The 22,835-nt window shown below is 39.6% G+C and overlaps 1 protein-coding gene across 1 annotated transcript in view; it reads left to right on the top strand.

Annotated features, from left to right (window-relative positions):
- Nucleotides 1–22,835, top strand: part of LAMA2 (laminin subunit alpha 2) — a 707,472-nt gene that overhangs the window by 681,774 nt on the left and 2,863 nt on the right. Inside the window, exons 57-63 of the mRNA XM_086317880.1 lie at nt 863–1,039; nt 1,275–1,443; nt 13,223–13,335; nt 13,871–14,060; nt 16,318–16,473; nt 17,929–18,082; nt 20,530–20,660. Of these exons, the coding sequence (XP_086174006.1) occupies nt 863–1,039; nt 1,275–1,443; nt 13,223–13,335; nt 13,871–14,060; nt 16,318–16,473; nt 17,929–18,082; nt 20,530–20,660 (1,090 nt within the window). The remainder of the gene's footprint in view (nt 1–862; nt 1,040–1,274; nt 1,444–13,222; nt 13,336–13,870; nt 14,061–16,317; nt 16,474–17,928; nt 18,083–20,529; nt 20,661–22,835) is intronic.

A 22,835-nucleotide genomic window follows, 5' to 3' on the forward strand; every position in this document is an offset into this window, starting at 1 on the left:
TCAGATTTTCTCTCCAGATGTGAATTAGTTTGTAGTAATCCCCATTCATGATCCTCGGGCTATTGACTAACACTTAAGACTAAGAGCCCCATGCTGACTATTGGGACTGAAGTTTTAAAACCTGCTTCTAGAACAAAAGAGAAAATGCCTTTGGTCATTTTCATCAGCAGAATTCTTTGCCTCCTGATTCTCTTCCCCAGGATCCACAGAGTGAATAAGTAGCATGAGGTTCTCAATTAGTAATGTGTAAGTTATCTCTCATAGGCAAATTAGGGACGTTAATGAAACAGCCACTAAAGAAAATCATTGCAGAGAACAATTAGCCTGGCGTTCTAGCCTGCCTCTTCCATTCAAAAGCCAGCAGCTACATTCTTTATAAAACATCCTGTAAGCGTTTGCTGTTGATTCCTACAATCTAAGCTCTCAGGAGTACAGTTTGTCCCCTAGCAAGAAGATAATAGCTGGCACAAACCAAGAAATAAAGAGCCAAACAAAACGTGACCCCATGCTGTGCTAAACCGCTGTGCTAAACCGACTGAGCCTCATACGATTAGACACTACAACCCCATACAGAAGCCTCCACTCCACCGGCTCACATGTAGGACCACTGTAGTCAACACCACCAGAGGCTAATGCTGTAGCTACACCACTGCCTTGTTTCAAGAAACTCTCTAGGAGAGCTAACAAGGGAGGCAGAGGGGCAAGAAACAATATCATTTGCTAAGTGACAAGTTCCTAGTCATCAGATTTGGCTCTCTTAAAAGCTACTGGAAGAAGGGGTGCGTGGTGGCAGGAGAGTTTGCTTTCTGGTTGTATAGGACACTGTGTGTTTTACACTTGTTTACTTTCAATATTTTATCAGCATGTTCACTGTTCAAGTGGATGAAGACAGAAAGCATATGCAAAATCTGACCATGGAACAGGCAATAGAAGTTAAAAAGCTTTTCATTGGGGGTGCTCCACCTGAATTTCAACCTTCCCCACTCAGAAATATTCCTCCCTTTGAAGGCTGTATATGGAACCTTGTTATAAACTCTGTGTAAGTCAATCTCCTTGTTACTCTTTTTTTTTTTTCCCCATAGGAGGATTGCTATTGCATCTACATTATCCAAAACCATGGGGTGGGGGAGAGGGGAAACAATAAAGATCTTCAAGTCAAATTTTTAATTGCACTGAGACCTTTTAAAGGGGAAAAGGGAAATGTGATGTAACGGTAGGGAAGCAGGACAATGAAAATTAAGAGAAAGTATTGAATTTTTATTATGTTCCCTTAGCCCTATGGACTTCGCACAGCCTGTATCCTTCAAAAACGCAGACATTGGTCGCTGTGCCCATCAGAAACCCCCTGAGGAGGAAGATGGAGCAGTTACAGCTGAAACAGTTACCCAGCCAGAGCTGGTTCCCACCCCAGCGGTTCCTGCACCCACCCCGTTTCTGACGCACGTAGGTGTTTACATCCCATTGCTTTCTCATTTTACCCCTGTGTTTGTAGTCACTTTCTGAAAGAAGGTTACTCAGGATATCTAGTATACTCTACTGCTAGAATTAGAGGAAGGGTCACCTGTCTATGAAAGCCTATTCTCCTTACGTCTTCCTTGAATTACTTTCATTTATATTTATGGTCTCCTTTAATCTTCTTGTTTATAAAGTGGCACATGTTTTCAGTTGAAAAGTTAGCACAGAAATGTCTGCGGAATCAAGAATAAAATCCACCTATACTAGCACCATCCAGAGATAATCATATCAATTTTCAGCCCCTTTTATTTGAATTTTACATAGTAGATCTCATATCATGTATACAACTTGGTATTCTGTTTTTAAAAACCAGTTGTACGTAGGTAAAACTGTTTCTAAACATCTTGCCAATGTGTGTGTCTAATATGATGTATATGTATGTGTATGTTTGTGTAAGAGAGACATAAAAAAATACTTCATAGAATGGAAGGTAGTAAGTATATCCTTGATTAGACCGTGGGTCCAGAGTCAGACTGCCTGGGTTCAAATCCCAGCACATCTGTATGAACTGGAAAAGCTACTTAGCCAATCTGTTCCCCTCAGTTAACTCATCTGTACAGTGAGTATAGAGTTTTTTAAAAGATGTTTGTTAAACACGTAGCATTATACTCAACATTTAATAAATGGCATAATTACCATATAGTAATGATCATAGTGACAGCTTTTAAACAGGTTCTATCCAATATTATAAGTAATTTTTCTAACAGCTGTCTAAAATATATATATATATATATATATATACACACACACACACACACACACCATCACCCCATTTTTAGCTGAGTTAATTAAGAATTAGTTAGCCTAAATAATAAACCCAAACACAGTCAGTAAGTGGAAGGATAGGAATTTTAATCTGATGGGTCTGGTTGTACAATCTGATTCCTTATCACGGTGACACTGCCTTTACAGCTTGTTCTATGTCTTGCTCACTGAGCGGTTACCATTTAGAGCATTTCGAGGTTTTCACTACAAGAAACTGTATTCTAATCAGCACTTCTGTACATCAGACTTTCTCATTGTTTCTAAAGATGTTCTAAAAACAGATTCTTCGATGGGTAATTATGAGGCCAAGTGAAGAATATAGCCAAGATTCTCAACACGTATACAGGAATTGCTTTTTCCAAAGGTTACACACATTTTCATTTTCACCACCAAAGATCTCACACTGCTCTTGACAGCGCACGCACCGTACTTATAATATTTGCCAGTTGACAGGTGGAACGTGTTACCTTGAGTGCAGATTTTGGAACTCTCCAACATTTTGTTCTTTTCGTTAGTTTTCATGATGGAATTAGTTGTTCTGCTGAGTGGTGTGCTCATTGTCACTAGAAATATTTATTAAATGAGAAGCCAAACCGGCCATTTATTCCAATCATCATTTTTTCCTCCTCTGTAAAATGTGGATATTATACCTACATTGCCTAATGATGGGATTATTATAAGAATCAAATGAGATAATATATGTGGAAGTTCTTTGAAAAGTAGAAAAGGTATGCACGCATAGATACTGTAGGAGGATTCTTTCTTGTGGGCTTTTCTCTAGCTGCAGTGAAAGGGGGCTACTCCCTAGTTGCAGTACATGAGTTTCTTACTGCGGTGGCTTCTGCAGTTGTAGAGCGCGGGCTCCAGAGCGTTCGGGCTTCGGTTATTGCAGCACATGGGCTCAGTAGTTGTGATTCCTGGGCTCTGGAGCACAGGTTCAGTACTTGTGACTCATGGGCTGAATTGTCCTGCAGCATGTGGGATCTTACCATACCAGGGATTGAGCCCTTGTCTCCTGCATTGACAGGTGGGTCCTTTACCACCGAGCCACCAGGGAAGCCCCAGATACTGTGTGAATTCTCTGCATTTACTAAGTAACTAGTATGTGTCCAGTACTCTGCCAGGCATAGTATATCCATTATTTCATTTGATTTCCACAAGTTGTTAATCATTTCTTGTTTATTTATATTGTTGGAAGTATTATTAGCCCCATTTCACAGAAGAAAATACCTGTGATCACACAGCACAGCTAGCAAGTGAAAGGCTATCAGTCATTTGGGGATTAGTTCAAGGAGATGTTTTTCTCCTAAGACATACTGAGATCTGCCACACGTATTTTAGAATGTTTCCTTAGTGCTTCCATAATATGGCTTTATGCTAGACTTATCCCAGCAAAGGGAAGGTGAATGATCCCCACCCCTTTTCCCTCATACACCGCTCTCTGAACTGTTATCCTTCCTATCTGTTCCTTGGTCTCAAGTCAATTAAAGAATTAAAAACACTGTGGGTAAAATGAGCTTTTTAGACACTGGATGCAGATATCCATTTGGATTCTATAGGAAAGTGGATCCTAAATTCTGAACAACTAACTTAGAATTATAAAAAGCAGAAGCCCTAGAGACCAGCTGGTCCAATTGCCATCTTAATACATGAATCTTTTTATATACTTGACGTGGACTTAAAAACTTTGCTTGAACATTCCATTGACAAGGCTCTTCCAGTGTAATAGGGCAGGCTCTAGTTGTAGGAAAGCCATTGGTTATAATGAAGTAAAACCACATCCCTATAACCTCCATGTAATGATTGTGTTTCTGTAGCCAAACACATTAAGTTTTTATCTTCTCTAACATCCCTTCAAGCATTTGAAAACAGCTGTGCTCTCCTTTCCCAGGCTAAATATTCCATTATCTCAAGCATTTTTCTTAATTTCTAATTTTGTTATTTCCACCAGTAATATTCTTATACTTGAAATATCTTTTCAAAATATGGCACCTAGAACAGACCATACTACTCAAACTGGAGTACACAGTTCAGAGGACAGCAGAGTGCCTCCTTCCACTGGTCTGTCGTCATATTCTACTAATACACCTGAGAAGGTTTTAATGTTTTAAGCAGATGTGTCATGCCATCAGTTCCTCGTTAGTACTGTATTTGGTCAACCAAAAGCTTGAGGGCCTTTGAAATGCTCTTGAGTCGGGTCCCTCAGCCAGTAAACATTGAATTGTTCTGGTTTATTGGTGAATAACTCTGCTGGACCTACCAGTCGCCCTTCTTTTTCTCTTTTTAGTGATCACCTTTCTTAGTTGTGTTTCTAAAATACAACCTTTTAGGAGATCTCAAGCATATCCTTCTGTGGTTTCTAGAGATCGTATTTGCCTCCTTTTTCTGAAAACAAAGATCCTTTTGCATCTGGACTGGAGATTTTAACTCATTTAAATTTTCTTATAACCTTCTGTTCTAATTCCAGTTTTCTCTCATAGGTGTATTTAACTTCTACAAAAAAGAGCAATCCACTTGATAGAGAAGACAAAAGTAAAAGAGAGGTTGAGTTACAGTCCTGTGGGTTGGTGTAGAAAGACTCACAGAACATCAGACTTGCACATTGTAATACTTACTACCATGTGGTCAAATTTGTGTATTTTAGAATCTTTCATCGCTGTTGGGTTGTACCATATTTTCAGAGTTTCAGATCATGGAACCATACATATTTCCTCTTTTTAATTTGATTTCTTTCATTTTCATTCATTATTTGTGTGTGTGTGGAGAGAAGTATCTACTTTTTAAAGGCTATGTTTTTTGACAAATAGTTACTAAGAGCCTACAAAATGCAAAGATGGGTAAGATATCATCATTTATTTTATGATATTTATTTCAAATATGTATTAAGAGCCTACTAGAGAAACAGAAACTGAGAAACGTATTTGAGAAAGTAGACATTGCCATAAATAGCACAGTAACCAAATATGCAAGGAGGTCAGTCAGAATAAATGCCAAGTATGGACTGCAAACACAGCTGGCTACCTTCCAAGATGGAAAATTAGAAGCATGGCAGGGGACACTATTAATCTCCATCCAGGTTAGTGGTACCTGGAAGTGTGAAAACAGATCCATAAAATGCAAGTTTTAATATGTCACCATACTCTTGTACTTAAAATCGTTCAATCGAAACAATATAAAATGACATACTTTTGACATTATGTTAAGTGGGGAAAACAGGATATAAGACTCTGTATTCTGCATCATTGTATCTGTATCAATAGTTAGAAAAACACATAAGAAAAACCTTTTCGAAAAATGCATCAGATGCTAACAGCAGACGATGGATATGGTCCAGAGATGATTTTCATCATTTCAAAAAATATTCTTAAGTGTGTTTTGTTTTCATAAATGTTTTAAAAGATGAATTGGAAAGAAATGTTTTTTCTGCATTTATTTCTCCACAACCACCAGTTATATAGCTGATTTCCTCACTGGGGAAGAGACACATGCTGTGTGAGCCCCTCTCAGCTCAACCACATTGAGAGTCACTGAGGAAACAAACCAGGTCTTCAATCCAAGTGATCCATGACAGAGGTCTGCCTGCCCATCTGCTGAAGCCCACCTGCCTTTACTCAGTGAACTCAGGGGGCTCACTGAGTAACTGCCTTGTCTTCTCTAAATGGAAGAAACTCTACTGAAAAAGAGGATAATGTTTACTCTGAGGATTGTTGTTATTGTTGTTCAGTTGCCAAGTTGTGTCCGACTCTTCATGACCCCATATACTGCAGCACACCAGCTTTCCCTATCTGTCACCATCTCCCGGAGTTTGCCCAAGTTCATGTCCATTGAATCGGTGCTGCCATCCAACCATCTCATCCTCTGTTGCCTGCTTCTCCTTCTGTCTTCAGTCTTTCCCAGCATCAGGGCATTTTCCAATGAGTCTTTGCATCAAGTGGCCAAGGTACTGGAACTTCAGCTTCAGCATCAGCCCTTCCAATGAGTATTCAGGGTTGATTTCCTGATTTGATCTCCTTGCAGTCCAAGGGACTCTCAAGAGTCTTCTCCAACTCCACAGTTCAAAAGCATCAGTCTTCCGTGCTCAGCTTTCCTTATGGTCCAACTCTCGCATCCATACATGACTACTGGAAAAACCATAGCTTTGACTGGTCAGTAATGTCTCTGCTTTTTAATATGCTGTCTAGGTTTGTCATAACTTTTCTTCCAAGGAGCAAATGTCTTTTGATTTCATGGCTGGAGTCACCATCTGCAGTGATTTTAGCCCAAGAAGAGGAAATCTGTCACTGTTTCCAACTTTCCCCCTTCTATTTGCCATGAAGTGATGTGATTGGATGCCATGATCTTAGTTTCTTTAATATTTAATTTTAATCTGGATTTTTCACTCTCTTCCTTTACCCTCATCAAGAGGTTCTTTAGTTCCTCTTCACTTTCTGCCGTTAGAGTGATATCATCCACATATCTGAAGTTGTTGATATTTCTCCAGGCAATCTTGATTCCAGCTTGTAACTCATCCAACCCTGCCTTTCTCATGACATGCTGTGCATATAATTTAAATAAATCAGTGACAATAAACAGCCATACGAGGTTCTAACCATCGCTTCTTGATAGGCATACAGGTTTCTCAGGAGACAGGTAAGATGGTCTGATATTCCCATCTCATTAAGAGTTTTCCACAGTTTGTTTATCCACAAGGTCAAAAGCTTTAGTGTAGTCAGTGAATCAGAGGTAGATGTTTTCCTGGAATTCCCTTGCTTTCTCTATGATCAAGCAAATGTTGGCAATTTGATCTCTGGTTCCTCTGCCTTTTCTAAACCCAGATTAGACGTATGGAAGTTCTTGGTTCATGTAATACTGAAGCCTAGCATGCAGGATTTTGAGCATAACCTTGCTGGCATGGGAGATGAATGCAATTGTCCAGTAGTTTGAACACTCTTTAGTACTGCCCTTCTTGGGAACTGGGATAAGGATTGACATTTTCCAGTCCTGTGGCCACTGCTGGATTTTCCAAATTTGCTGATATAATTGACATAAATGCAGCACTTTGATAGCATCGTCTTTTAGGATTTTAAATAGTTCTGCTGGAATTCCGTCACCTCCACTAGCTTATTGACAGCAGTGCTTCCTAAGGCCCACTTGCCTTCCACTCCAGAATTCCTGGCTCAGGGTGAGTGACCACACCATCGTGGTTATCCAGGTCATTAAGATCTTTTTTGTTCAGTTCTTCTGTGTATTCTTTCCATCTCTCCTTGATCTCTTCTACTTCTGTTAGGTTTTTTACAGTTTCTGTCCTTTATTGTGCCCATCTTGGGATGAAAGTTTCCTTTGATAGTTCTCATTTTCTTGAAGAGATCTCCAATCTTTTCCCCTTCTGTTTCCCTCTATGTCTTTGCATTGTTCACACAGGAAGGCCTTCTTGCCTCTCCTTGCTGTCCTCTGGAGCTCTGTGTTTAGTTGGGTGTGCCTTTCCCTTTGCCTTTGCTTTTTGCTTCTCTTCTTTCTTAAGCTACTTGTGAAACCTCCTCAGACAACCAACCCCTTTGCCTTCTTGCTTTTCTTTTTATTTGGGATGGTTTTGTTCACTGCCTCCTGTACAATATTAGAGACCCCTGTCCATAGTTCTTCAGGGATTCTGTGTACTAGCTCTAATCCCTTGAATCTACTTGTCACCTCCACTGTGTATCCATAGGGATTTTAATTATACCTGGCCAGCTTAGTGGTTTTTCCCCACTTTCTTTAATGTAAGCCTGAATTTTGCTATAAGAAGCTGATGGTCTGACCCACATTCAGCTCCTGGTCTTGTTTTTGCTGACTGTATACAGCTTCTCCAACTTCAGCTACAAAGAATGTAGTCAATCTGATTTCAGTATTGACCATTTGATGATTGATGTCCATGTGTAAAGTTGTCTGTTGTGTTGTTGAAAAAGAGTATTTGCTATGACCAGTGGATTCTCTTGGCATAACAAGGATTATTATGGCCTAGATTATACACTGTGTGCAAAGTACCTGCTCACAGTAACACTCCAACCTTCTTCTAAGAAAACCAGTTACTTTAACCTTTCACACTTCTAAGGTGAGAGCAAGGGTTAGGGAAAGGGGGTGAGCATTCTGTTTTTAAACAAACTCCAACATGATATGGTTATTATCTCTCAAGTCTCCTATCAGTTTCAATTCTCACCATTTTCTCTTTTTAAATCAAAATTCAGAATTTTAGGAATTTATTTAAGAGTTAAGACTTATGCGTTAATTCCAGAAGTGGCAACTACCCATCTACATGTCCCTTATTTGTTCCAGCACAGTTGACAGCATCCTCTCCTATTCTGTTGCCTTCATTTCCTTCTTTACAACATCACACCTGTCCCTACCAGCAACTTACAGCAGAAGGACAATGTTCACTCTCCTCCAGGGCAATTTAAGAGTATTTTGAGAAAGCCCTGCCCTGTGAAATGGATTATGTCAATCCTATTATTAATACATGCCAGAACATCATAGATCAGAGCACATGTTTTTTTCCCACATAATATCTCATTTGATAGTGTGGTAGCTATCTTCTCTTCATGCTGCTGCTGCTGCTAAGTCACTTCAGTCGTGTCCGACTCTGTGCGACCCCATAGACAGCAGCCTACCAGGCTCCCCCGTCCCTGGGGTTCTCCAGGCAAAAACACTGGAGTGGGTTGCCATTTCCTTCTCCAATGCAGGAAAGTGAAAAGTGAAAGTGAAGTCGCTCAGTCATGTCCCACTCTTCGCGACTCCATGGACTGCAGCCTACCAGGCTCCTCCGTCCATGGGATTTTCCAGGCAAGAGTACTGGAGTGGGGTGCCATTGCCTTCTCTGATCTTCTCTTCATACTGCTCTCTTATTCTTTAGCCTGTTTAGCACTGGATAAAAAACAACAACAAAACATTTCTGCATCTTCTATTTGTGGATGTTTCTCAGGGAGGACAGCCAAGGATAAGAGTAGATAAGAGTGTGGACTTCTAGTACTACAGAAAATTATCAAAATGTGACAAGTTCCCTGCAGGTATATATGCTGTTTATACCAAGTCTTTCCAACCAATGTAGCCTGTGTGAATTTATATACAATGCACTGGCTGCATGGTTGTTCTTTTTTGTTTGTTTAAACTTGAAGTTTATTGGAATGTTGAACCTTGAATTTCAAAGTCTAAAATGCGAATACTAAGAGGAGTGGATAAATAGCCATGAGGAGTCCCTGCAGTTCAGGGCTCTTGGGGGAGATGTGAAAAAGAAGTAGAAAAGAATAGAGCAAAAGAAAGCTATTCCTCCTGCAGATTTAATGCTATGACTTTAAAAGCTAAGTACAGCCCTGGCCAATAAATTGAGTAGATACTGATATGTATTTAAAGGGGAAACATACATTTTCCATACCACAAAGAATTACTCTTCAGACATTAGTGTGTAAATGGAACTGCAAATGCCCACTGTTTACCAAAAGAGCTTATATTCAGAGAGTTAACATAACTCAGTTTCTCAGTAAAAAACTTGAACAGGGGTTTTATATTTCAGAATATTAAAGTCTGTACCATAAAAATTATCTTCTGCTTAGTATTTATGCCAAAAGAAGAGCATCACAAAGATGCATCCGACTTTGAAGAAGTCATTTTAGCCCTCATTTGTTTAGAATTTTTGACTCATGAAAGAAGAAAATGATGCTACTTTTTGAATTAATTTTTATTAAAGTATAGTTGATTTACAATATTACATCATTTTCAGGTACACAGCATAGTGAATCAGTATTTTTGCAGACTGTACTTCGATTATGAAATTTTTAAATCATTCATCATTTGGTGCTTTGAAGAACAGAGATGCCAGTTTTGGTCAATACAATTAAAGTCTCTACTCTGCACCAATCTAAAGTCAAGCAACGTTTATCCACCAATCATATGTCATTCTGAATCCAATAACACATTTCTAAATGTCACCCAAAAGTCAGCAGTTGGAAGTGACCCCTGCTTTATTCTGATCTGAAATTAATTGAGTAACAGGATGAAGGTGAAAATGTTAAGCTCCATTGCCAATCCGAGGCTCTATCCACTTGCCTAAACGTGGCTACGGGAAGCAGCTTCCTTCAGAGTCCTCTCCAACCGCATTGCTGCTCCCAACATGGCCATGTTTAGACTCCCCACCCAAGTCCTGTCTGCATACATCTTGTCACCTGCCAAGCAGAGATGTACATGGAGCAAGCACATCCTATCCCTTCCTATTTTCCCCATGTGTACTTTAAAGAGTCACCACAAGGTGGCAGGATTGTAACATGCTGAGATTGATGATCCCCTGATATTTGTATCATTGTTTTAACACATTTCAGAGATCAGTTTTTCCAAAATAACACAAGTCACGTCCATAAAGATGATGCCTCCCCTCGAGTTCACACTGGCTTGAAGGAAAACAATTCATCTTGCAACAACTATTCTTTAAAGGTTACTTAAAATTATCTCACTAGAAGACCCTTAGCTTCAATTTCTTTGGGAAGCAGGGTTGAAAATGTCTTTAATGACAAAATCATTTTAGTCTTGTGCGAACCTTGGGCACTTTCTATCCCATCTCACGTGGTGCCTCTTCAAAATGTGGTTGGAAGGAAAAGAGCCGCTTGAGTGGCCAGGTGAGCACTCTGCCCTCCGAGGGGTTTGAAGGAGGAGAAAGAGGAGATAGGACAGGTAACCTTCTGGGAACGTCAGGCCTGGGTTCAGATCTGCCCGCAGGAAAGCAGTTTAGACACAGTCCATCCCATCTCCCTTAACCAAGTGAGAGGAGGCGTTGAGGCTTGCAGCAGAAACATTACCAGACTAGAGACTGTTGCAGAATTGTCTTCGCGTTTAAATCCTAAAGCAGATACACAGAAAATTCTCTTACACTGGTACTTCTCTGTCCTCTTTCAACTGCCAATTTTATAAAAGAAGGTGATACTGGAGTGCGTAGCCTATCCCTTCTCTAGGGGATCTTCACGACCCAGGGATTGAACCGGGGTCTCCTGCATTGCAGGTGGATTCTTTACCAACTGAGCAATGAGGGAAGCCCTTAGGGCTACACATTATAGTTCCCTAATTCCTCCACATAAAGTGACCTTTTCAAGACCTCAGTTTTCAGAGTTGAGGGTTTAGAGATGCTTTAGCTAAATCCTTCCACTTGATGGATTCCCAGCAGGTCAGATTCTCTTCAAGATTTCTGAGGAGGACTGCAGGCTACTTACGTACGTTGTGATAGTCGTCTCTACAGAAAATATTGAGAGGCTGAAAAATGATCCAGTTCTATTAAGAGCATCATTGAAGGCTGAGACATTAAGCTACCAAGATCTTTCCATGTGGGCTCTTTTTTGCAGGCAGTGTAATAAGAAATGTGCCGTGTGCTGATTCCAAGAGAGGCCCAGTCAGCTGCATGAATAGATAGCATTTTTCTGTTCTGCCCGCTGAGTTTTTGCATATCTGTGTGAATTTGAGCCACAGTCTGTTCTTTGTAACTGACCATCTCCTGGGAAGCTAGGTCGGGGGAATACTTCCATAAAGGCCAATTTTACAGCATTTTAAAACACTTAAAGCCTTTTACCTGCTGTAGCAGAGTGCTCCATTTGACTAAGCTCAAGAGAAAAGAGGGCAAGGCTTTTCCTCATCAAGGAAAAATTTCCTGTGCACTGATGACTCATCTCCAAGGTACAGTCTCTGGGAAGAGCTTTCTGTATCCAGAGCCCACCTTGGGCTCTTTGAGAATCTCTGCTGACTCAGCATGCACTGGGGCAGTGGCCCGTCCAGTGCTATTAAGTGAAGATCTTTAAAAACAGATGTGCTGTTGAGAGCATGCGGGTTATTTATTTTCTTGTGTACTTCGTGTTCTAAAAGACTTCTTAAGCAGCTTGTACTTGGAATTATTTTGTGAAAATAGAGACCAGGGAAAGGTGGCTTTGGTAACTTGAGAAGCCTTGATTATCTATTGAGCTGAGGGTTACTGTAGCCAAGTAAGGTCCACCCAGCCAGGTCCGGCTTTATAATTGACAGAGCCCAGAGCCAAGTGAAAATGCTAGGTACCTTGTTCAAAAATTATTAAGAACTTCAAAATGATGACAGCAGGGCATTAAGCTCAGTGACTGCACAAGTAGCCTGCCTCTGAAGCTAGCCCTGCAGCGAGGTCTGCCTTGTAAGCACCCTAGGAAGCTGATCTTTGAACAGTGGCAGTTGAAATGGTATATGGTGGGTTACATTAAAAACTGTGCTGGGTTGCCTAGCAACAAGCTAAGGGACTGAATGGCTGACTTGCAAGTTGAGAAACACCAACTTGAAAGTCTAAATTCACAGAAATCTTCTAGCACTGATAATTTTCAAGAAAAAGTAAGACAGTGGGAGACAGAAACGGGGAGGGGAAGAAAGAACATATTTTTCCACTCATAACCCAGCAGCGGCTAGCTTGTCACTTTCCCTGTTCAATCTTCTAAGCAGATAACTCTTCATAAGTGAAGTAGAAGTGAGAAGGAAATTCCAGTTTTCTCAGAAGTATAAATAATAGTTTTCCTTAAAGAAGAAAGAAATGGCAACCCACTCCAATATTCTTGCCTGGATAATTCCATGAATTCCATGGACAGATTAGCCTGGCAGGCTACAATCCATGGGGTCACAAAGAGTTGGACACAACTGAGCAACTAACACTTTAAAGGATGGTGGAAACATGAATTAATCAATGCATATTTTTGAGCACATGCCTTTGGCAACTCAAGGGTACAGTATAAGAAAACGGTTTCACATTTATGGAACATTTAATAGGAAGTACCTCCTATGCAGTAGATTACAGAGATGAATCAGAGACCGCTTTTATTTCTCAGAAACTTAAGCGAGATTATGTGAGAACATGAAACTGAAATATAAGAAACCATTAGACAGCAGCATTACATTTTAAAGAGTGGAGTCCATAATCTCTGCTTCTTCTCTCCTTGGTATTTTACAGGGTCCTTGTGCAGCAGAATCAGAACCAGCTCTCCTGATAGGGAGCAAACAGTTTGGGCTTTCGAGAAATAGTCACATTGCAATTGCATTCGATGACACCAAAGTTAAAAACCGGTATGATTTATTCTGAGATATTAGATAAGAACTGATAAATGGAAGTACTGTTTGTTTACTCAAGTTTAATTAACTAGATTTATTAATATATGAGGTGAGATTTTTTTAATTCACTGAGTGCAGTAAAGAATAGAAATATATTTATCTGATCCCGAGAAGCCCAGTTTAGAAACTCAGCAGACCTGGAAAGTCCTCACCTCTGAAAAGGTTTTGCTATATTCTATGAAATGGCTTCCCTGGTGGCTCAGCTGGTAAAGAATCTGCCTGCAATGCAGGAGACTAGGGTTTGAGCCCTGAATTGGAAAAATCCCCTGGAGAAGGGAATGGCTACCCACTCCAGTATTCTTGCCTGGAGGATCCCATGGACAGAGAAGCCTGGTGGCTTACAGTCCATGGAGTTGCAAAGAGTTGGACAGGACTGAGTGACTAAGCATGTGTGCATCCTTTATGAAAAGGCACCGTGACCCGATGCCGCCCTATGCTGGGGTAAGAACGCTCTTCTTCCTGTTTTATTTTGCATACTTTTATTTCACAGTCTCACCATTGAATTCGAAGTGCGAACTGAAGCTGAATCAGGCTTGCTCTTCTACATGGCACGGATCAACCACGCTGATTTTGCTACAGTTCAGCTGAAAAACGGATTGCCCTACTTCAGTTATGACTTGGGCAGTGGTGACACCAGCACTATGATCCCCACCAAAATCAATGATGGCCAGTGGCACAAGGTAATAGTCCCAGGATGTCAGCAGTGCCCTACAACGGGGTTACTGGGGGGCAACCATCAGCGTGCCCCTGGCCCCAGGACTGTTTTGCAGTGCAGACACTGACTCTGGGGCTACTGAAATGTGGCAGGGGCTAAAAATACAGCAAGCGCCATATACAACTGCCCAACCTAGGAAAATGGGGTCAGACCTGGATAGGTTTATAGTTGAACACTTGTGTGCCTCATCATGGTACCACAAGATTCCATCATTGTTATACAGCTGTGGTTCCCAAACATCTGTCCACAAACTAAGGCCAGGCAATTGAAGACATTCCCAATACGCTAAGTATTACCACTTAGAGAAGGAAATGGCAACCCAATCCAGTATTCTTGCCTGGAAAATTCCATGGACAGAGGAGCCTGGTGGGCTATAGTCCATGGGGTCACAAAGAGTCAGACAGGACTGAGCAGGCATGCATGCAAGTATTATTATGGGACAATGGAATGTGTTGATCATGAAGCTCTATGTATTCAATGTAAAGGAATAATATTTATTCTGAAATTCTATTTTCCCATTTTTAAGGGGCCAAAATGGCCTCTCTTTTATGAAATAATATTTGACCAACTCAAAAGCTGGCAACACTAAAATGGGCCTTAAAGCTCCCTTCTCCTGCTCTCCCACCCCCTACAGGTCTGAGCACACTAAGAGTCTAAGAATCTGCTACACTGTGTTTAAAGTCCTCTAGGGTATCATTTCCACCAACAGTCATTTGGAACAACTTTTTAAATGTTGGCCTTACACCCAGAAGCTGGTACTGTTATGGGCACAGAAGGCTCATTTGCCAGCTTACTGTCCTCTTTGGCATGACTGCAAGTAGATAATATACTGCCTGATTAAAACAAAACTCACTCAGAATTTGTCTCTGCACCTGTTGTAGCCTATTAAGAAAAGCTTCCCTAGGTGGACCAATTAAATTTTTGGAGTAAGATATTATTAGCTATTGGAATTTACATATTAACATCCTTGAACTTGTCATATATAGAAAGCTAAGGAACCTGGAAAAAAATGATATAAACTCAAAGTCAACTAATTTGTTATCTAGAAATAAGAAATTTTCTAGGGAGCTTATGACTAGCAAATATTTTATGCAGGAGCTCTATTACGGTTTATTCTAATCTCCGGCTAATAGAATAATAAATATGATACTTGAGAAAGAGACATATTGTCAGGCCACAATGAGGCTGGGATTAAGAAAGATAGTTTAAATACTCTAAGTAGCCAAATGAAGGAGGGGTTTTATCCTTGAGGGTTTTTTAAAAATCATTTCTGAAGCCAGCATAGGTAAGTATAAAATAAGGTCTTCAATTACTCTAATCCTGATGTAGATTTGTTTTTAAACCATTGTTGTCCTCCAGCATTTCACAAGGTTGCTGCTGCTACTGCTGCTAAGTCGCTTCAGTCGTGTCCGACTCTGTGCGACCCCATAGACGGCAGCCCACCAGGCTCCCCCCTCCCTGGGATTCTCCAGGCAAGAACACCGGAGTGGGTTGCCATTTCCTTCTCCAATGCATGAAAGGGAAAAGTGAAAGTGAAGTCGCTCAGTCATGTCTGACTCTTAGCGACCCCATGGACATACTCCTTTTCCTAAATTCAGACTCAGGGATTTTATGCTCAAGCTAGTCTTCACACCATTGGCTTCACTCTGCCCCAGAAGATAAGTCACTTCACTGCTATAATTTCAGCCCCAGTCAGCTTTCCATCTTTCTCCCGACTAATCAGCTGCTACAGAAACATCAGTGCAACTTGGACACACTGCCCTTCCTCCAATTCTGCATGAGAAGTGCCTATTAAGCAGAGGGATGTAGCGTATCTGAAATTGTGCTGGGGAGACCAGACTTTGCTCAATCAAACTAATGCACTTTTGAAATTGGACATGAATTTTGCAGCCCACTTAATTCTTGACAGGGCTCTCCACTGGCAGGTTTCCTTACAGCAAGCATACCTCTTGATGCATATGCTCACCCAGCAACTGTGGAAGACTCTTCAATCTAAAACTCGCCCAGAAAGACTATGTACTCTTTTGGAGACGGTACTAATGGAAAACACGGACTTTGAGATATTCTTAATTGCACTTATTATTATGGGTTTAGCACATATTAGGCATTCAGTAAAGTATTTCATTTTTTCCTAAGGAATAGCCTGAAAGTTCTTATGTCTTATACTCTGCATATCTGAAATTATCTGTGATTGAAATGAATGACTCCTCTTCTTTTGGTAGATTAAGATTTTGCGAGTTAAGCAAGAAGGAACTATTTATGTAGATGATGCCTCCAACAGAACAATCAGTCCTAAGAAAGCTGATATTCTGGATGTTGTGGGAATGCTGTATGTTGGTGGGCTACCCATTAACTACACTACTCGAAGAATCGGTCCAGTAAGTGTCTGATTTGTTTCATTTGTTGCCTAAATAGATGCCTGAGTCATGAATGTATTTTGAATTACTAGGTCACATTGACCCAATTATAGATGAATAGAAAGTCATCTTTCCTGAGAAGTGACAATTTTTCTAGATAGATCTATGAGAGACAATATTAAAAAACAGTGTGGACCCTGGAGCCAAACTCCCTCGGTTTGATTATGTGCTTAACTGTTTAAGTAGCTGTGTGCTCTTGAGCAAGTTACTTAATTTTTCTTTGACAAAGTCCCCTTTTATGTAAAATAGTATAATAATAATACCAAACAAACAAGGTCTCTGGAAAGATTAAATGAGGTAGTATATTAAAAGTGCTCAGAAGAATACCAAGTATCTAGAAGGTACTAAGACAACAAAAAAGATGATAATAATAATATTGATGGTACTCTTTCAGGAATAGAGATTTAGCAAATACTGAGAGATACTGTATCTATCTTGTTCAATACTGGGTTCAGAATTTAAAGTTCTCAGTTTTGTAAATCAATATTCACAATACATTTTTCTCAGACCACGTATCCTGGTTTGCTTTGGAAAGCATTCTTTTCTTTAAAAAAGGGATTAGTGTTTTTTAAAAATGCACTACACACACGTGTGGTTCATTTCTTTGCTCAGATTAGAACATGTGATGACGTGGTTGTTCTTCATCAAAGACGGTTGTTCATGATGGTTACAATTCTCAGCGTTTAACCCCCCTTGTGGATGATCAGTATTCCTTTCCTTTCATAGCTACTGGCTATGATACCCAGGCTAATCAAAATGAGATTTTCTGAACACTCTCTTCTGAATGAGAGTGGCAAGAGTGGTTAACTTGCCTCCCTTAACCCACATGAACTATAATGAAGCAGAGTACGGCTGATTTATTTCTAGAGTCCCTAAACTTTGAACGTTTCATGCAAACTTTCAAGTTTCATGTATATGTGCATTTTCTTAGGAAAGTGTTGACTGCTTTCATTAGATTTTCATAAGGAAGAAGCACTGATCCAAACCTAATTATATTTTCAAGTAGAATTTGAACACAGACTATGAAAAAAAAATGTATATATAGTAAAGGTTAATAAACTGTCACTCGAAACATGAAATAGAAAGATACTAATTACAAGTTACAATATCCAGAGGGGGCCCAGACCTTTATCGAACCAGGGGTCCCATTAGGGATATAGTGTGCAATATTTTAGAATATCAAAACAGTCATATCCCCCAGCTAGGTGCAGCTTAGTTGAGAAGCAGGATGTGGGGTTCTCTGCAGCCATGCCCTGAAGCCTTGGGTGACAGGGCCGACCCGGGGAGTCAGGGGGATGCCTCAGGTCAATCGGCTGATGATTTCTAACACAGAGCACCCTACCAGTGATTATATTCCACATAAAGGCAAACTTCTGCTAAAACCTGGTGTGTGTTTCTTGTGACCTGAACATTTAGGTGACCTATAGCATTGACGGCTGCATTAGAAATCTTCACATGGTGGAAGCGCCTGCTGATCTTGAACAGCCAACCTCCAGCTACCAAGTTGGGACGTGTTTCACAAATGCTCAGAAAGGGACATATTTTGATGGAACAGGTTTTGCCAAAGCAGGTGAGGTGCTTCCATCTCCTTCCTGTTGAATATTAACTAGGTGCAAATATTGACTTCTGGTTTGTGTGGGAAGATAAAAGTCCCTGGGTTCCTAAACTAGCATCCTTTATTTAAACCAGAAATAAAAACTTGTAGGAGTAATTTTTAAAAATGCCTCTTAAAGATTAATGCATCTGATTCTAACAAAAACTAACAGAATAAATAAAAGGCTATTTGGAGAGTTTATTCTATCTCCTTCCCTGGAAATCAATAACAAAAAAAATGTAATTTTACAAAAAGGGTCATATGTTTCTATTGTATAATTATTTACTTTTCAGTTTCCCCAATCTGCCTTTCTTTCTGGAGATGAGATAGTATTTTTCTCTCTTTCTCTCTTCAATTCCTTGCATGGTTCCATTTCTTGTTCTCCCCTTACACACAGGGAAAGAAACCTTTCCCTTTTTTTTAGTATCTCCCTCTTTCCAGTGAGCATTTCTAGTCCAGATTTGGATCCCTGTCAGTGAATATACAATTTGGAAAGAAAAATATGAAATGACTTGTACATAATAACAAAAAAATCTGATATTAACATACTTTGAGATGCATTCAGTCCTATAGTTACCATAGGAACATGCATTTGTTTGCTAGGAAAAAAAAGAGTACGTAATATGTAGCAGTTAACATGGGAACAGAAGTAATTAAGATGTCATTTCTTCTTTCAAGAATATATGATTAAGATTCTTCATGCTCAGAAATCATAAGAAAACAAGTTAAAAAAAAAAACAAAATAACTAGAAACTGTAGAACACATACAAGCAAGGTTCTGGGGATATTTTAAAAAATGATTCAGTTGTGTTGGGAAAATCAGGAAAGGTTTTATGGAGGAATTGACATTTGAGGTTGGGTTTAAAAGATGAGTTGAAGATACATGCAAAGGTTGGAGATAGAAGAGCAGAGCTCTCCAATAAGTGGGAAACTTCCCCTCTGCAGAGCAGAAAACAGAGAAACACAGGATGAGTTTAATATTGAAATGTTGGAGGTTACGTTAAACCCCAAGTTCCATGTTCTGTGAAAGCCCAAAGCTTTTCTCAAGTTTTCTGCAAATTCAGATATCTGGCATTAGCTTGGTCAGATTAGATTCAGCTTCAGACTCTGCAGTTAACATCCACAGATTGACTTGCCATCTTGTGTGGGCTCTTTGGATTCCAGATCAGACTGGACTGGAAAATTTGCCACATCCCTAGTTTCTAATAACTCCTGCCATCACCTCAACACATAGTGTAATACAAGCTGTGTAAGACTTGGGTGGTCAGAGGAGGTTACATCACTGGAAAACATACAAGTTCAATTTAAAGCCTTGACATCTTTGTCCTTAAAAGCTCTCCAGTTGCCAGTATCTGGGGGTTTTATGGCTTCTTCACTCCCCCTGTCCTCTGCTGAACTGCTTCAAGTCACTCTTCTCGTTTCCTTATTTCTTCTTTTCTAGAACAGAAATGAAATTATTCTGTTTTTCAGAACAATTCAGCTTCTACCTTTTATTCTCAAAATTTGTTCTAAATCCACTTTTATTCATCCAAATCCATCAAATTTCTCAGTAGGAAAAAAACGTATTTCATATATGAAATACAGGTGCCTCCCTTCACTGAAGATAGCTGTGGTTACACATAGCCTTTATTTTTTGCTTAATAAATATGAGACCTGGAAAAAAACTTCATGAGTTTTTCCCTAATATTTCATGCAGGTGATATAGTCTAGCCTGATCTTAATGATTCACTTTGTTTCTAAGAAGCATGTCTTAAATACTTGCTAAAAGATGAAATAAACCAATGAATCAAATATGGAAAATTATAGAGAAATGGCTTAACTTGATAAACTAGAAAAGCCTATTTATGTCCCAGAATCTTCTCCTTCAAAATTGCAGTTGCTTTCTTTATAAATAAAATGTTTGGGGATATTTGAGCCTTTTCAGATCGTTGTGGAACTATTTAGAATGCTGTAGTAAAACTTTCCGGAAAAACCATTGAAATGCATGATTTCATCCAATAGCAAGACTTCTATCAGTCACACCTGGCTCTGAGATTTTCTGAGTCAATCTGAGTGCATATACATTCACTGATTCAACAAATACATATTAAACCTCCACTCTGTGCCAGATACTTTAAGCATAGGAATAAAATGGTGAACATTATAGACAAAGTCTTTGCCCTCACAGAATTTATAGTCTAGGAAGGAAGGCAGCCAAGAAAAAAAGTATGAGGTGTCGGCCATGTGAAAGTCTAGAATGTATAGTTGTCTAACACATGAATTGAAAGCTAGTAAGACCAATGCACTATATGAATTTGAATTAACAATTCCTAAGGGAGGCCTGGCATGCTGCATTTTCATGGGGTCGCAAAGAGTCAGAGACGACTGAGCGACTGAACTGAAACTCGAATACACAACATTTTTTTTTAATCTTCATTTTACAGTTGATGGATTCAAAGTGGGATTGGACCTTCTGGTAGAATTTGAATTCCGCACAACTAGAACCACTGGAGTTCTTCTGGGAATCAGCAGCCAAAAAATGGATGGAATGGGTATTGAAATGATTGATGAAAAGGTGAGCATCACATCTGCATATTTCTGCCTCTTCATGGTATTGTTGTTTACAAGTAGAAATCTCTGTTTTGAAGCATTGTTCTGTTCTTTGTTGAGAGAAGGCTAATTTTATTCTTTTCATCCTTCTGGATTACCTCAAGTGTTTTATGTTTTCAACATACTTATTCTGTGTTGTGGTTGTTCAGTCACAAAGTTGTGTCTTCACGACCCCATGGACTGCAACACACCAGGATTCCCTGTCCCTCACGATCTCTCAGAGTTTGCTCAAGTTCATGTCCATTGCATTGGTGATGCTGTCACAACCATCTCATCCTCTGTCACCCTCCTCTCCTTCTGCTTGTAGTCTTTCCCAGCATCAGGGTCTTTTCCTTTTGCATCAGGTGGCCAAAGTATTGGAGCTTCAGCATCAGTCCTTCCAATGAATATTCAGAGTTGATTTCCTGTAAGATTGACTGGTTTGATCTCCTTGCTGTCCAAGGGACTCTCAGGAGTCTTCTCCAACACCACAGTTCAAAAGCATCAGTTCTGTGGTGCTCCGCCTTCTTTTTGGTCCAGCTCTCACATTCATAGACGACTACTGGAAAAGTGATGTCTTGGCTTTTTAACACACTGTCTAGGTTTGTCATAGCTTTCCTGCCAAGTAGCAGGAAAGTAATGCCATGAAGTAATGGGACCAGATGCCATGATCTTAGTTGATTTTTTTTTTTAATACTTAGTTTTAAGCCAGCTTTTCCACTCTTCTTCACCATCAAGAGGCTCTTTAATTCCTCTTCCCTTTCTGCCATTAGCATAGTATCATCTGTATATCTGGGGTTGTTGAAATTTCTCCTGGCAATCTTGATTCCAGCATGTAACTCACTCAGCCTGACATTTCTCATGAGGTGTTCTGCGTGTAAGTTAAATAGAGTGACAGTAAACAGCCTTGTCATACTCCTTTCTCAATCTAGAACCAGTCAGTTGTTCCATACAAGTTTCTAACTGATTCTTGATCTGCATACAGGTTTCTCTGGAGACAGGTAAAATGGTCTGGTATTCCCATCTCTTTAACAGTTTTCCACAATTTCTTATGATCCACATAGTCAAAGGTTTTAGCTTAGTCAGTGAAACACTCAGGAGGCAGGTCAGATGGTATGGTATTCCTGTCTTTTAGGAGTTTTCCACAGTTTGTGTCAGTTTGCTCACCATGGATAATCTAATTGTAAATTCCTTTCTTTCCCTGCCTGCCTGTGACCAGCAACCTGCAGTGATATGACTAGTTTACATGGACTTTGTGCTGCAGCACTTAGGTGAAGAGAGGAAGGCAAAATGAGAAATTTCACAAGTTTCCTATTTGATTCCTCAGCAGGAATCATACTTCATCCATGTTCACATTTCACTTCCCAAGAGGAAAAAACACATATTTATCTGAAATATGCTTTTCTTTGCTTCTTCCCTCCTTCCTCTCAGTCTTCAAACCATCCTCAAAGGCAGTTAAGCAAAAAGATGCAGGAGCACAGAGACAAAACGGGGGAAAAATAAGCAACACATAATAGTTTTGCCAGATTTTCAAAACACAGTTTCACTGCATCTTGTGGGAGTAAGCCTTACTTCTTCACGTGCTTATTATAGAACCATGGTTCCCTTCAGCTCGTCAGGGTATCAGGTTCCATCATGATCCACATGGATTTCTCACCAAGCTCTTTTTGTATGCAGAATTCCATTACTACACATTCCACTGAATATAGTAAAATCTTAACTGATATCTACATCACTGTATAGTTGACAAACTTTTTACCTGTTTACTTGTACTTTTAATCTTGTTTTTAAAGCCCTTGTTTCTTTTCTTTTACCTTGTCAAATGTTTTGCCAAATTGACTGTTTTTAATGTTTCAGTTATGTTTCTTTTCTACATCAGCTTCAAAAGAATTCTGTCCTCTCAAGTTTCAGGGACCATTCCATGTTACTAAAAACAGGTTTTTCTCATTTAGACAAGAACTCCAGTCTAAGTTCTTAATTGTTAGGAATTTAACTGGCATTCTGGCTCAAAGTCTTTGGTACCTACAACATGGATCTTGCTCCAAAATGTAATTTACGTAAGTCTCAATCCTGTATATAAAATAGATTCTGTGAAGGAAAAAATATACAATTAAAATATGAAAATCTTAAAAAAAAATCCTTTCAAATTAATTTATAAATC

This window comes from Bos grunniens, chromosome 9 (genome assembly GCF_055505025.1).
Source record: "Bos grunniens cultivar Pamir isolate PY7600 chromosome 9, Bosgru_T2T1.0, whole genome shotgun sequence".
Taxonomy (NCBI): Eukaryota; Metazoa; Chordata; class Mammalia; order Artiodactyla; family Bovidae; genus Bos; species Bos grunniens.